The following is a 16,535-nucleotide window of genomic DNA, read 5'->3' as shown; positions in this document are numbered from 1 at the left end:
ATGCTGTTAGTCATTTCTGCATTACCTCAGGTGATTATGGCATCAGGAAAAGATTCTGAAGATTAAATACAGCAGCAGGTGTTATACTAGGCACTTGGACTAGGCACTTTTAACTGGAGGTAGGAATGGACAGAAGCTAGTGCAATTATTTATGAACAACACATTTAGTAACCAAACAGCTAGAAGTTGAATTGGCTGCAGTTTCCAGGTAGTTTTCATAGATGATCCTCTCTAGTGTAATTGGTTTTGGGTCAGGATTTGGGTGACCTGATTCAAATCCACCCCCACTTATGAAAGTTCACGGGGAGATTTTGGGATAGTTGTTCTCTGTAACTCCCATATATCTCACAGTCTTGCTTTTGGAGAAGAATTGAAGAAGGGAGATCTATTTACATCACTTTGACCTTCTAGAGAAAATATAGGATATAAGTTTAACAAATTATATATAGTACATGCAGTACAGGTAGTCCTCGAATTATGACCACAATTGAGCCCAAAATTCCTGTTGTTAAATGAGACAGTTAAGTGAGTTTTGCCTCATTTTACAACCTTTTTTGCCATAGTTATTAAGCAAATGATTGCAGTTGTTAAGTGAATCATGCAGTCATTAAGCAAATTTGGCTTGCCCCATTGACTTTGCTTGTCAAAAGCTGGCTGGGAAAGTTACAAAAGTTTATCATATGACCCTGGGAGAGTGCAACTGTCATAAATATATGCCAGCTGCCAAACGACCAAATTTGGATCACATAACTGGGGATACGGCATTGGTCGTAAGTGTGAAAAACTGTCATAAGTCAGTTTTTCAATGCTGTTTTAACTTTGACGGTCGTTATACAAATAGTTGTTAAGTCAAAGGCTACCTATAATTGATCCCAGCAATTATAGAAATATGAATAGCAGTGACTTAATTTATCTATATGGAGTTTAGATTCCAGTTCTTTACAGCCCAAATAAGAATTCAGTTCATTAAGGCTCCTCCATAGAGCCAAGTGGAACTGGAGTACCCTGAGATTGCTAAGCTCTGCTTAATGTCATGATTCTGATGCTAAGACCAACAAAATCAGAATGTAGAGTTGACACATTCTTAAGGCTCCATTTTGAACCCATGAAATTCCATCTTATGTAGACTCTGCACCAATGAGTCCTGCTACATTTTTGTGTAAAGGTTATGCTATATCACAGAATTTACACAAGAAAGATGTCTGATTATTTATTTAACGTAAATCCCAATAAAGCCAGGGAATTTGTTCCCAAGTTGTGCTTTTAAATGAGATGCCTGGAATTGATCCAGTGGGAAAAAGAGATGCAGAAATGTCACAAATAACTATCTCCTGTCATTGAAGTATTTATTACTAGTTTTAATATTTCTGATATCATGAAATTAGGTTTAAAATTGGCCTGAAACAATTGTTATTTATTTGTAGACATTGTTGCAATCCTAAATTTCCTTTGTTTAGCTAACAGGAAAATCTATGATTAACATTATTCATAATTGAGTGTGATTGCTGTTTTAACTCTCTAAACATATGCTTATTCATAGTCTAGAATGGTCAGCAAGACAATAATAATGCCTAAAATACCTAAGCCTTTTGGATAGGTTTACAGATTAGATAATCTGATATTGATTGAAATAAAGGTTCTTATAATGTATCATCCCAAGACTCTAAATATGTATTCCATCACAACACTGTTCTGTAGTGACAGAAGATATAGAAATTATGTTTAAAACTTGATAAATTATTTTGATCTGGTTCTTAAAAGAGTACTCATGATAGTATTAATTTTTTTATAACTAGAATACTCCTGAATTCCAAATATATTGAAATTCAATACTAAATGCCACTTGAGTGTATGTGAGAGTAATCCTGAGAATAATTTATTATAACTTTGTTTTGAAGCTTGGATTATGTACTGCAAGCTAAAATGTAACAAGCGTTGAAATTTTGCAAGGCAATAACCAAAGAAAAGAATTAGATCTTTGCTGTTGCTGATTTATTGCTGTGACCTAAAATACTGGTGCTAGAACTACAATTCAAAATAACTGTTAAGTATTTTACATTAACTTACAAATTAATTTATAGTGGTATTATTATTCAGTGTATAAGATTACATTTTTAAAAAAGTTGTCTGCAGAGTAAATAGAAATTAGTGCGTGGTTGTGATATGCTCATTTTCATTTGAAAATATAGTGGAGTTTTCAGAATTTTAATATGTACTAGCATGCATTTTGACAAATACTGCAATTCTAGTGCTCTGAATATTTAGTGTTACAGAATCATAAATTGGATTGGATTGTGGTTACGCTTCCCCTGAAAAAACTATTTTTATAATATATTTTCTGCCTTTTTATGAAGAAAATAATTCAGAACCTTTGGACTTTTCTTCAGTCCTAGTTTGGCTGCTCATTTGAGTATTAACATCCTATTTTTTTTCACTTGGTATTTAAGATTTTTGAAGATATCTAACTTCCTTTATTTCCATAGTGGCAGTGAAATGACTGTTTTTGTTGGTGCAGTTCACTAAGGTTTAAGTAAGCAGAGACAGTCCTAAGGTAAAACTTTCAGATTATATTGAGGGTCTCAGTATAAACATTTGTCTCTTTCTAAACTATTTTTAATGCATAAGCAAACTGATTTTCTTTCCAGTATCACACTTTGATCTCAAAAATCAATAAAGTATTAAGGAAAAATAAAACTGAAGCTGATGGTAGTCTTACAGTGAATATTCACAACTTTTTCATTTAGACACTTAATTGTAATTTTTATGGATAAAGACTGCAGAGTTAAGAACGGCATGTTGTATTTAATTTAAATGGATATTTTTTTTAGTTAGAAGTAAAGTTTATATTGCAGCAGCATTCAAAAAAACAATTCCCATTTTCAGATTCATATCTTTTCTCAGGACCAAACTTTTAACTCTTCAGCTCTTTTATTCCAAATTTCAAAAGTGCTAATTGGAGGATACCTTACCAGTCCTTCATATTCCAACTGAAATAACATTTGTTTAAAAATTTGCCCTGCTGTTTACTTCCCAACATAATAGTCCAGTTTGCTTATCATAAATACTGGAAGACACAAATGTCAGTGCATACAAACTGTTCAATTATATTGCTTTAATTTGGCTACAAGAAAATGTAGAAAAGACTTGGGGTATTCCTCAGCCAACTTTTATTTTGTGCCACTGTGCTATATAATATCAGGCTAGGCAGTAAGTTGTAAAAATTGTGAGCTTGTCTGAGAGTAACAGAACAATATTATTTGTTAGTGTATACATCTGAAAGGCAGTTATTAAAGCAATTGAAATAAATACAATAACGGTTTACTACTGCAAAAATGTACAAATTGCAGTATTGTGTATTATTTACTTGTGGCAAAAATCCCATTTTAGCCAAATAAAGGGAAGACTGGGAGGGAAAATGGCTTATGCCTCATTTCTAGCAGCCAGATAGATATTAGAATTCTGTTGTTATTACTACCCTGTTTCACTTTTGAATAAAATAGAAAGCATTTAAGACTACTTAATGTTCACTAAGCATATATAGATTGACTGCAATTGCTTGGTATTGCCTATCTACTTCTTATTTTTTATTTGTCTGTAACTCAGTAAATATGTGGAATTCTGTAAGTGTAATGCTCCTTTACTGTTGAGATTTTTGCTTTGAAAACCTGGTGCCAAGGAATAACTACAAATGCCCATTTATTGGCATATAGAATTCCTGATATGGGGACACATGTTGGGTGGCAATAAGGGTCGTCTGAGGGTAATGTACCATTTTAGTTGTATGTGCATGTGTTCTCTGCTGCAGGCTTGTCCATGCGATCGTGCCTAGAGCACTCTGGTTTCCAGGTGACAGACACGATTTACGGTATAGTATGAGATCTCTGAAGTTGGAGCATTCTCTGCTGGTTTCATTTCCTTTGGGCTCAGAGTATGAGGCTATGATGAAAAAAATTACTTTCTATAGATATTTTTGTAATAACTTTACAGTTAAATGGAAATTGTAAATGGATTCCACCATTCCATCTTTCTGCTCCCTTAAAAGAATGGTAACTTTATCAGAAGTAAAAAGGATTAGGGATGTTGTTGGATTTAAAAGGACCCATATTATTCATAAGTCCCAACATTACAAGTTCCCCATATGCGGTTTACATCAAGACCACAGAATAGGGTGTTAACTGTGAGGTATAAAAATTCACTTTAGATATTCAATGCAAGTCTATCCATATCCTGTGAAGTTTCTCTGGGTGCTCTACAACAAGTCTCCAACCTTGGTAACTTGAAGTCTTGCGAACTTCAACACCCAGAGTTTCTCAGCCAGCCATGCTCGCTAGGGAATTCTGGGTAGTTGAAATCCACAAGTCTTAAAGTTGCCAAGGTTGGAGACCCCTGCTCTACAAAATAAATATGCTGATCAATAAATAAATGGGTATTTTAATACCTCCCATCTGATTTCTTAATGAACACAAAATGTTATTTTTGATATAGGAGTGAGCAGTTTCTCTCTACATATGCTTGTGATTTGAGAGATTGGTGTGGGTTCTCTCAACAAAATGGCTGCCATGAAGGATATGATGCCATATAATACTTATTTACCAGTAAGTGATAGCTCCCAGACATCTCTCTACAAAGTTTTCTATCCCAGTTTTTTACAGAGACAAATGGTTGAATTTCTGAGGAAGTCACAAGATTACAGATGATCTTTATATTCATTTTCTAAGAAGAGTTTGATTTTTATAGTAATTAAACATTACAATTAAAAAGATAAAAACTAATACAAACTAGAAAAAGAAAAAATAGAGTGCAGAAAATAAAAAATAAAGAATAAGAATATACTTTAAAAAAGAAAAATGTATAAAGAAATGACTTTATCCTTCTCTTAAAATATAACAAATGATCTCTTCTTCCAGTATCTCCTCTCTTATCTATAAACAATTCCTTAAAGCCTCATCATTCAGTTCTGGTCAGCAAGAATCTATTTAAGGATTACCAGAGGTGACAGTATACCAATTTGATCAAATAAATTATATTCTTTCCTTTTATTTTTAACAATCTCGATCTTTAATACCTTTAAACAATATCCTAAAACTTGATTTGTTTCATTTTTTTTCTTTCTTTTCATAAAGTTCTTTAAAGTTTAATGTATCTCTTTTGTAAATCCAATATAGGAAAGCTCCCAAATCCAGATTACTTTTTTGGTTTGGTGTTTGTGTATCTCCCTTTAAATATTAAGATATCAGTGGCTTTCATTTGTATGTCCAATATTATCATTTTTAAATGCACTTTCAGATCAGTCTTAGTGAACTTGTTCCTATTCCATAACATCTTTCGTCTATAATGGCAAACACTCTTAAAATTAACCTCTGTGTCCATTGTTCCCAAACATTCTTCAGTATATCCAGTGTTAACGTATTTTGCTCCATTCTGTATTAGTAAATCAAATTTAAATGTTCTTCTTTAATTGTAAACTTTAGTACCTTCTGGTTTCCTTTAGTTTCCACCTGTCAAAATCCAATCCTGTCTTTTTTTAAGAATTCAAAAGAATAGCATTTTCCCATGGAAAGGATTCTTATAATTAATTTCAAAATCTTGACCCTTGGTTTGTAACTTTCCAAAATCAGAGTTCTAATCACCCTTTTGCTGTTGATTCCAAAAGTTTTTTTAAGTCCTTAAATTTGTATTTAAAGTTTATTTTGCTAATGATTGAAGGAAAGTCACCTGATGCTATAAAAGTTGTCAAACCAAAGGTTCCTAATACAAGCAATCATCAGTTTACAATCATTCATTTAGTGACAATGGAATTCAGAGTCACGATGGAATTGAAAGAAGTGACATATAACTGGTACTCACACTTAAAATCATCCCAGCATCCCCACAATCACATGACCAACATTCAGTTGCTTGGCAATTGGCATATTTACGAAGGTTGCCACATTCATATTCAATGCGGTCACCATTTGCATCCTTTCCCAGATGGCCTCTAACAAGCAAAGTCAATGGAGGAAGCTGGATTTGCTTAATGACATGTGATTCACTTAACTGCAGTGACTTGCTTAACTGTGGTGGCAAAAAAGTCATAAAATTGGGCACGATTCACTTAACTGTTTTGTTTACCAACCAAAATTTTGTTTCCTATTGTGGTTGTAAGTCAAGGACTACCTGTAGCTATATGGTAGTTAGCAAGCAATTTTCAAAAGTGATAAAAAAGTATGAGAAATATTCATTTTTGCAAGTTCACCTGCAAATTGGTTGACTTCATGAAAATCTTTAAGCAGCTCAGATTCCCAAGCAGAAAGCATGAATTCTTAAATATATGGTTACACTAAATAAGTAATTACAAATTTCTGGCCTTTGCACTAGTACATCAGACCATTGGAAGCATCTCTCTACAGTCCCTTTCAGTTTGTTTGTTTTTTCATGAACTGTACAGTAATTTTTAAAAAAATTCTTGGAAGTTGAGAAAATAGGCTTGTTTTATGCACACAACATGTAAACTGCAATGTTGGTCTGAATATTTTTGTTTCAGGAATTCCTGAAGCAAATTTTCAAAAAATCAATTTTATATTAACGCAAGCTATCAGTGTAATATAGGCATATGAGTGCTGTAACGTAAAGTGATATAGGACTATTCAGCTTAATGATTTTTCACTGTTTTCAAATATACTAAGAAGCAATTTGAAACACCTTAATTCTAGATTAAATTTTTAGAAACAAATCCCATTGATTTTAGAATTCCTGTATTAAGCATTATTTGTAGCTCACAGATTACAAGACTACTGTACAATTCTCTTTCAGTGAAAACTTTTGGGTATTATATTCCTTCCCCATTTTTCTTTAAATCAAAAAATTAAATTATTTGAAAGTACCAGCCAGTTTCCATATTTGCATCATACAGGTATAGGTAATCTTTGATTTACAACCATTTGTTTAGAGACAAATGTTACAATGACACCGAAAAAGTGTCTTATGACCAGTCCTCATATTTATGACTGTCGCAGCTTCCCCATGGTCCCATGATTAAAATTCATGTACTTAGCAACTGGAGTATATTTACAACAGTTGCAGCATACCAGGGTTATGTGATCTTCATTTGCTACCTTCCCAGCTGATTTCTGACAACCAAAGTCAATAGGGGACCAGATTCGCATGATTCATATAATAATTACGTTGATTTGCTTAACAATCATGGCAAAAGAGGTTGTAAAATCAAACACAATTCACTTAGCAATCACCTTGCCTAATAATAATAAATAATAATAATAAATTCTGGTCACAATTGTCGAAGACTACCTGTAAGTTAAAATAAACACCTGTTAAAATTCTGGGAAAAGCCTCTCTAATCCAGTTTGCTTCTGATGGATTGTACTATCAAAAAGGAGCAATAAGCCAGAAATACTTCTGGTTAATATATAACTTTGATTGTTATTCAACAGGTTAGACAGTCAGTGATTGTCAGTTAGTGGCAGTGACATAATATTTGCATAACATTTCTATTTAATATGCAGCTCTTAAGATTGCCCTTGTGAATAATCACAAAAATCTCTGCTTTGATTAAATATAATTTTACAGATAAATGTATGAGTATCTGCTAATATAGTGTTTTAATGGAAATACTTCATTGTAGACAAAAGTTTTCATATTGAAGCAATTGAACAATTTTGTAGCACAACTCTTGAATTAGTTATTCATTTGTTACTTGGTATGATAAAAACTATGCTCAGTTCCATTATCACCTTTAAATAATTTTAGTGAAAGGCTTTCTGTAGCAGCCTTTAAATGTAGTTTGCTTTTAAACATATGTGTTATTAGAAGTACAACATTGGAAATTACATTAAAATGCCATATATGATATATTCAATGGAACTGGGAAATGGAACAGGCCTATGTGTTTCATAGCTTTGAAAGCCTTAATGGATTACAAAGCTTTCTTTTCTGCTGGAATTTAAAACTAGCTACAATGAAAGCATGTGCCATTGAGCCAGACGTTAATACAAAAGCTGAAACCTTGGAATGTGTTTAGATCTAGATGTTGAGAAACACCCTGCTGCCCACCAAGTCTGAAATTCCTTGATCTTTACTTTGATTTGCTTAAATTGCTTTGAAACATAACTGGTGATCGTCTTTAAAATGTATTAAAATATTGTTACTTTACAGTGTAAAAGACATCTGTCAACAAATGGTTACTGTGAGTGCCTTCTCTACCTATACAAATAGATAATGCTTCCGCTAAATTTTGTATCTAGTAGTAGCTCCTATAATAATTGGTTTGTACTGTGTTGCTCTATTTATATATGTGTAGTAAACCTGGTTGGTGCTAAACCCTCATTTATATTCCAAAATCAAGATATTCTTGCGTACCCGAATATTTGGTAGACAAGGAGATGACTACATCACATATATAATGGTCATGTCTGTCTGTTACCTTAGGCAGACTTACACAGTGGAGTTAGTGGAGTTCAATGGCACATCCTTTTTGAATAATTTGAAGTGGTACCTCATGTAAATAGGAGAGGAGTTCCATCAAAATCTCTGATATTTTGTAAGATAATTGTTGAATATACATTCTAAATATAGCAGGCTTTCCTGGCTCTCCTCATTGTGGTGGCTACAGATTAACTTGATTCATATTAGTCTTCAGTGTCTCATTGGAAATGTTGGCTTTTCTCATTCATAGAGGTCCTGTAATAAAGGAGGATCTGGACAGGCTCAAAAGGAGAATGATTTACAAGTAAGTACTGTACTGTCTGCTGAATTTCCATATCTGATTAGTACAGTACATGCAGTGTAATTGCTATATGCCTGTCTTTTATCCCTGTCTCCACAACTGTTTGAATATGCCTTCTCTGTTGGACGTGGGGACATCTTAAAAAAGTACTTTTCTAAAATAACTTCCTTTGGCGCAGGCTCTTTTGTGGTATGCTTCTCTTCAATTATTTGTCACAAAATCTGCTTTCAATTGACTCAAAATTTAACCAAATTTTTTTCCCTTAAACCAAAAGATGTTTGTCAGTTTGAGACATCAGGGAAGTGGTAATTCCCAAATCCCAATTCCTTATCTTTACTACTAGCAACAGGAGCTAGGGCAGAAAAGATGTTTTGGAGAAAAGAAGAAACTGTTGGGAAAGATTCTGACATATGACAGGAGTAATATATAAGGATGTCCCAGAATTAAGATTGATAATATATTCATATCAGTTTGCCTCCAATCAGATGAAGCATATAATGCAGTGTATACAGAATATGTAAAGTCATATGTATTAGACTGGGATTTTAACTGCACACGTTAAATGACTTTTATTTGGAGAAAAGTGCGGGGGAAGAGAACTGTAACCTTGAAGCGTATTTCAAAAGTAACACCAGCCGGCTGTAGTCAATAAAAACCAGCTGTAGCAGTTATAGGGAAAACTACAGATGCTCATGTAAGCAAGTATATTGAGCCAAAATGCCTTCAGGCACTCTCAGGGCTTCCTTATCCAGCAGTATTAAGAAAACTTTGACTCATGAAGCATTTAGTAGCAAAAACAAGAGATGTGACAGTTCCAATCTAGTACTAAGCCCTTGTTTGCATCCTATCAAGTATGAAAATAGAAGAGATCATCACCACCTCCTCAAGATAGTGTTTTCACCAAATTCACGAGAAGCCTTAATTATGTAGAAGTATAGAACTCGTGTGCTAAAAGGAAATATTTAATTTATTTGTACAATATATACAATTGCCTATCTCACAACATGACTGTAAAAACAAAAGCATACTTTACAAAATAAACATTCAAATAATGATCCAAAATAGTCTTCACAACATAACACATGACTGAGGATTTAAAACGTTCCACTTTCAATCAATAAAGACAATGGGACAGATACACCTACAGCATTGTTTTAACTCTCTGGCCCAAATGTCTGAAGGATTATACAGGTTTTGAATGTCTCATGTAAAGCCAAGATGGCTGGAGGTAACTTTGATCAACAGAGGGACATTGTTCCATAGGGCAAGTGCTACAACAGCAAAAACACAACTTCCAAGTTTTTTGATAGAGGGGAACCTGTTAGTTCTTGGTGGGCAAGCTAATCCTCAGTTAACATTAATTGGAACTCGAATGTCGCCAAGTGACAGTCTAATACATATAAAAGTCAATGTCATATGACCACTTCACTTAGTGACAGCAATCCTGGCGGTCTGTATTGCTGTTGTTAACCAAACCCCACATGTCCTTTCGTGAGAAACCACCCAGCTTGGTTTCTCCCAATCCAAGTCTTGTTAAGTTAAGGGATTACCTTCTCGAACTTTCCCCACCAGCCTATCTCCTCAGAGTCCAGTGATGGCTTTCTGAAGACAGTGTGGATAACTGGCTCTTTTAAAGCAGATGACATACATACCCCAGCATTAACCACTGAAGCCTGCCATATCTCACTTTCCAGGAGGAGCAGCAAGGAGGGCCATAGATATGAAATACAGATGTCTGAACTCAAAAGTTCTGCGGATCCTGTCTGGTTAATCAGGACTAGCGGGACTTCCTAGATAGTTTTCCTTAAAATACATTGCATTTATCTTTAGTTGGCGGGTAAGCTTACATGTCAAAAAGTGAATCCTGTGACAATTCTATTGAAAATTTAAGACAAACTTTGTACCTATTCACTACATCAACAGTTAACTGTATAAAACAATTGTTTTAGCATATATTAGCAAATCCATTTATTTCAACGAAAGGATGCATAGTTTTAAAGAATCAGAACATTTTCAGTACTGTTTTCATGTCTGCTTTATCTGATCTTGTTTCATTTGAAATACTGTTCTGTTTTCTTTCTTCAGTTTCACAAAATTAGTGGTAGTGGTTTTGGCTTCTGAGATTCTTTTCTAAATAATCAGCTTGTTTTCCTGCATTGTCCGATGTGCATGTGAATGGATTAGCTTGAATACCTGCTTGTGTTCACTGGTACCTCCATTCTGAGAAGTACAACTAAGCATCAGCCTAAAGCATTATCTGAAGAATATGTCTGAGCAGAATTGTAAACAAACCTTCACAAAAGGTTTCATGTAGAAATACCTTGAATGCATTGTGTTTGGACCATATAAGTTACTATGTCTTTCTGGAGAGGAGCTAATTGGCATAGCCTATATTAAGGCTCCAGATAAACTTGTTTGGTTGAATAAATCCAGCAGTAGTGATAATTTCTAATAAACGTGAACTAAAATGGAAAGAATAACCTTGAAATCTCTGTTTGAATTAGGCCAATAACTTTAAAGTTAAATATTAACACAGTTCATCCAGCTAAAGGTGTGCTTTAATCTCTTTCAAATAAGCCTGTGAGTAAATCATTAGTAGTTAGCCTTAGTTTTTAAAATGTGTGATTAATCATTGTTAAGATAAAAACAATTAACTAAAAAGGAGTGTATGTTACTGAAGTATTTAACTAATTACAATTAGATTTGAGAGCTAAAATATAAGTGAACGTTTTCGCATGCCTCCTCAAATTAGCGAAACATAAAGGATATATTTAAGGCTTTGATTTTTAGCATTACTGGAAATACCAGCAAAAAAGATAGTATTATTGTATATGTATAATGAGCAATATTAAGTACGATTGTTTTAAGGTTTTTATTATTCAAGAGGTTGAATGTATGTATTCCTAAGAATTCACATAAGGTAACCCTTAAATTTTGAGGTTTTGATTTACATTAATTTACATTGATTATTTACATTGATTACATTGATTATATTTGTACAGCTTTAGTTTTCTTTCCTTTCGTAGGGTGCAGAAGCTGTTGTTCTGGAGAGTGTTATGTTTGCCATTCTTGCAGAAAGAGCTCTTGGACCAAAACTTTATGGAATCTTCCCACAAGGCCGTCTGGAGGAATTCATTCCTGTATGTACCAGATATAAGCTGTGTGGTGGTAGCTGAAACTGAATTTGTCAGTCTAGCACAAATAAAGATGAAAGTTATATATTTGCCAAGACATAGTGATAGGTTTGCTTTATTATTAGATTGGGCAGTATGGAGACAATGTAAACTGGATCTCGGGTTTTCTGTATTCATTTTTGACCACATTTCAGTTAGTGAAATACATGATGGGGTATTCTACCTCATAATAGCAGAACAGACAACGTCACTGTTAGAGTAAATTACGGCACTGAAAAATAAAAATACGTTAGGTCCTCATTTGAGTTCCCTTATTTGTACATTTGTAATTCACCTGGTGGATTCTTTATTTCTCATCATTTATGTCCTTTTTGCTATATATATATATTTCAGAGCAGAAAGTTGGATACCGAGGAACTAAGTGTGCCAGATATATCAGCAGAAATAGCTGAAAAAATGGCTAAATTTCATGGAATGAAAATGCCATTTAATAAAGAACCTAAGTGGCTCTTTGGAACCATGGAGAAGTAAGCAATAGAAATGTTGTCTTTTTATTTTAATATGACAGTTCAGCATCTTAAAAGTAGAACTACTCAACATACAGAGTAATTAAGCTAGATACAGGAAGGATATGCAGAATGGTTTGGCGTGGAACAGCTGGTTTCAGGTGGTCCAGTACCAGAATTGAAAATATGTCTAGATCCAGACAAAACAGCACTGTTTTGTTTCAGGTATGGATAAAAAAAAAAACAGTTGTTCTGTGAAGGAAGGTTTGTAGGGATTGTATGGGTAGAAAAAAGCCAAGGTCATTGGCAGTGGATGAGGGAGGGAGGGAGAAGGCAGGATTGCAAGATAAGGCATGGGAGCAAGCCTAGTGGTGAAGGAGAAGAAAGGCCAGGAGGATATGCCACACTGGGAAATGGTAGGCGCTGAGAGGATTGGGGAGAGGACGCAATCCAGTGGGATATATCATTGAGACTGGTCAAAAAAATGGGGATGGAAAGTGGCCAGAGGTCAAAACTCTGAATAACAAAATTATTTCTACTGGTTGATCAGAGCAGTTTGATAGAACATGTGGGACACAGTGCGTTTGCTGTGGGTTGGAAATGAATAGCATTTTCCATTTTATGAGAAAGTTTTATCTAATATGAAATGTCTTAAAAATGTTTCTCTAGTTATATTTTTCTTTCAGAATATGATTGTGGGCAAAGGGTTGTACATGTTTGCCTAGAATACTAACTATACAATAAAATCTTCATACAGGTACTTGAACCAAGTCATGAGAATCAAGTTTACCAGAGAGTCACGTGTGAGAAAACTGAACAAGATTCTCAGCTACAACTTGCCTCAAGAAATGAAAAACTTAAGGTATTATTCTAATACTTAAGAGTTTACATTAGTTTCTTAATTTTGTTGTGTAATTGATTTTTTAATTACTGTAATGTAAATGGTAAAGCTTTTATGACTTTAATGTTGTCTCCATGTTTGGTAAATCTGTATCTAGTTGCCTAAGAATATAGTTGCGTAGTAGGTATTAGTACCAATGTTTTCCTCATTGTCTAGACCACGGGTCGGCAACCCGCGGCTCCGGAGCCGCATGCGGCTCTTTGAGCCGTCTCCTGCGGCTCCCAGTCGCCCGGTGCGCATGCACCTCTCTGAACGGGTGGAGGTGCGCGCGCACCACTCCGAACGGGAGGAGGTGCGCGCGCACCACTCCAAAGGTTTGGAGAGCTGCGCGCGCACCTCTCTCGCACTTCCGCCCGAACACCCGTTTGGAGACCTGCTGGTGTTCAGGCGGAGGTGCGGTTTGGAGACCTGCTGGCGCTGGTTTAGAAAGCTGAAACCGGCACCAGCAGGTCTCCAAACCGCAACGCTGCTCAAACACCAGCAGGTCTCGACACGGGTGTTCGGGCAGAGCTGCGCGCGCACCTCTCCACAGGTGCGGTTTGGAGACCTGCTGGTGCCGGTTTAACCGGCACCAGCAGGTCTCCAAACGGGTGTTCGGGCGGCAGTTTGGAGATCCTGGGGGTGGCTCCGGCGACGCCCGGGCTGAAGGCGGCGCTGCAACCCAGCGCCCGTCACCACGGAGACCCGTCGCCGCTGGCATGCAGGTGCGTCCACATAAAAAAAGTGGAACCGCGCGCGTGTATCCACGCACGCGCATGCGCAAAAAACATTTTGTGCATGCGCAAAATATTTTGTTTCATGCGCATGCGCGTGCGTGGATGCACGCGTGCAGCTCCCACTTTTTTTTATGTCTGATGGAACTGGTTCCCAGTGGCTCTTTTGCTTTTTCAGGTTGCCGGCCCCTGGTCTAGACACTGCATCCCACAATGGAATGTTTTTTTTCATTTGTTCTAGAGGCAGGGCTAGAAGATTACAATAGTCTTCCCTGTGGGAAGAGATCATTCCAACATAGAATCTGGTCCTGCCTTGCTCTGAAGTATAAGTGTGCTTGTTGGTTCCTTAAGGGGCTTCTTCAGGCTCAGCTAAACTCCTATTTTTCTTTTTTCTTTTTATTTATTTTTATTTATTTTAATTCCATTTATATCCCGCCCTTCTCCGAAGACTCAGGGCGGCTTACAAGCTTATGTTGCTGTGCCTCAAGCAAATGTGATTGTGAGGAAATAGACTGTTGAATTCAGGAGTTGATTAAAAGGTGCTGGAGCAGGCATAGGTATCTCCTTAATTCAGATGTATATTTTCCTTTTGTCACGTGGCTATCTGTTAAAAGGGGCAGCTGGCTTAAGGTGATACTGATGAATGGAGCATGGACACCTGCTCCAAAGAACAGCAATCGCCAGCATCCTAACTTTTTCAAGAGTGCTTCCTTTGAGCTCTCTTTGGCTCATCACTCTAAAACTGGAGATAGGGCTATCTTCTCCCATGGAAAGCACAATCAGAATCTTCTAAGCCAGGGGTGTCAAACTGCCGGCCCGTGGGCTGGATGCATCATGCCGAAACCGCGCCCACCTCATTGCCGGCAATGGAAAAAAAGTCACGATACATTGCGACATACCACATGACGTTGCAAGTTTGACACCCCTGTTCTAAGCCTGCCTCTGAAACAGGAAGAGGGAGATACCTTATATTGTAGAATGCCCTATCTGAGCTGTAGAGAAAGGACTTCCACTGCATATCCAGTGTGCTTCTTGAGTGATATTTCCCCTTAATATGGAGAGGCCAAGCAAGTGTCTATGGCAGTCTATTAAAATAAATTGAAAGTAAATTCTCTCCTCTCCTCATTGCACATTGACATGACATGAAATGTCAGCAAATGTCGTTCAGCTGTGAATGTAAACTCTTATCAACCTCGTTCACTAAATGGTGTATCTGTAAATCATATTTCAACATACCTCTTTTACTTGTTCTAATTAGAAGAAACCATTGTGCTAGTTGTGCATAATGTAGCTATTAGACCATAAAGCACGAGGGAGGGAGGTGGCTTGCAGGGAGCAGAGCTAGGATCATGTTCACAGCTAAATTATGGCAAGTGTCCTAAGATTTTCTCAGAATATTTGTTTAAATGTTGGTTTGAAGAAAGGGAGGAAATAATTGACCCTCCAAGACTTCCAAATGGCTCTCATTGCCTCACATGTACTGTGTCATCATGGGAAGAGGGAGAATAAAGCCAGCAGGTGTTTAAGAATGCAGTAGGTCAAGCTGTTGTTTCCTACTTTGAGGAAACACAAAGTAGGAAGGAAATACTTTCATTCAAAAACAGTTTTCTTGAATAGGTTTGTATAGGAGAAGACATATTTGGTAAAAATATATTCAAGAGATGAGATGTAAAAAGTACTGTTTGTCTTCCTGTAATTATGTCCTTAATTTTAAACAATGGTTTGTATTTTTTCCCTTAGATCCTTGCTTGAAAGTACTCCATCTCCAGTTGTGTTTTGTCATAATGACTGCCAAGAAGGTACAACAACATTGTCTTTGCATTTTTTTTACAGTTGTAGTTGTCTTAATAACTTAATAACAGTTTATAACAAAGCAAATGTTGATATCTAAACAATTGATTAAATTTATGTTTATGTTTATTGGACTTATATACCGCCCTTCTCCCGTAGGACTCAGGGCGGTTCACAAGGAATTTAAAATAACAATACAAATTACAAAAGTTAAGAACAATTAAAATAATTAAATTTAGTCCTTGAATAAAATAAAACCCCTATTAAACTCGAATTAAAACCCAATTAAAATAAAATTACAATTAAAATTCTCAGTCCTGGCCGGAAAGCTCAAAGAGCCAGGTCTTCAGGTCCCAGCGGAATGAACGGAATTTAGCTCATGTTCTATTTGGTGAACATGGAAGTAAATGCAAATAAATGTTCTTGCAGTATTGCACCACAGGATTAGGAGAAGATTAAACTCTGGTCTATTTGTAGCTAGTTCCAAAGACAGAATTACATTCTTAGAATGAAAAGTTTAAAAGTTAAGGAAGTATAGCAACAGGATTTGGTGTGTGAAAATAGCTTGGACTTCATTTTGATTATAGTCATTAAGATTGCAGGATTGCCTTACTCCAGCAATGCCCTAATATATGCCTTCTTTCTGCCATCATTTAAATAACACACATGCTATTTACTAATGGCACTCCTACTCTTGAGATGGACTCCAGAGTTGAGTGCCCCTGCCCAAAATATTTGCACAAGTCGTCTTTGCTTCAGAACAGATCT

General features: G+C 35.9%; 1 protein-coding gene across 1 annotated transcript in view; it reads left to right on the top strand.

The window, feature by feature from the left end:
* CHKA (choline kinase alpha) overlaps positions 1-16,535 on the top strand; it is a 30,194-nt gene that overhangs the window by 6,855 nt on the left and 6,804 nt on the right. Inside the window, exons 3-7 of the mRNA XM_081331958.1 lie at positions 8,672-8,725; positions 11,749-11,862; positions 12,250-12,383; positions 13,120-13,224; positions 15,717-15,775. Coding sequence (XP_081188084.1) covers positions 8,672-8,725; positions 11,749-11,862; positions 12,250-12,383; positions 13,120-13,224; positions 15,717-15,775 — 466 coding nt within the window. The remainder of the gene's footprint in view (positions 1-8,671; positions 8,726-11,748; positions 11,863-12,249; positions 12,384-13,119; positions 13,225-15,716; positions 15,776-16,535) is intronic.

Source organism: Vipera berus, assembly GCF_964194415.1.
Source record: "Vipera berus genome assembly, chromosome: 1".
NCBI lineage: Eukaryota > Metazoa > Chordata > Lepidosauria > Squamata > Viperidae > Vipera > Vipera berus.
The sequence above is the reverse complement of the archived record's forward strand: the minus strand, read 5'-3'. Positions and strand labels throughout refer to the sequence as shown.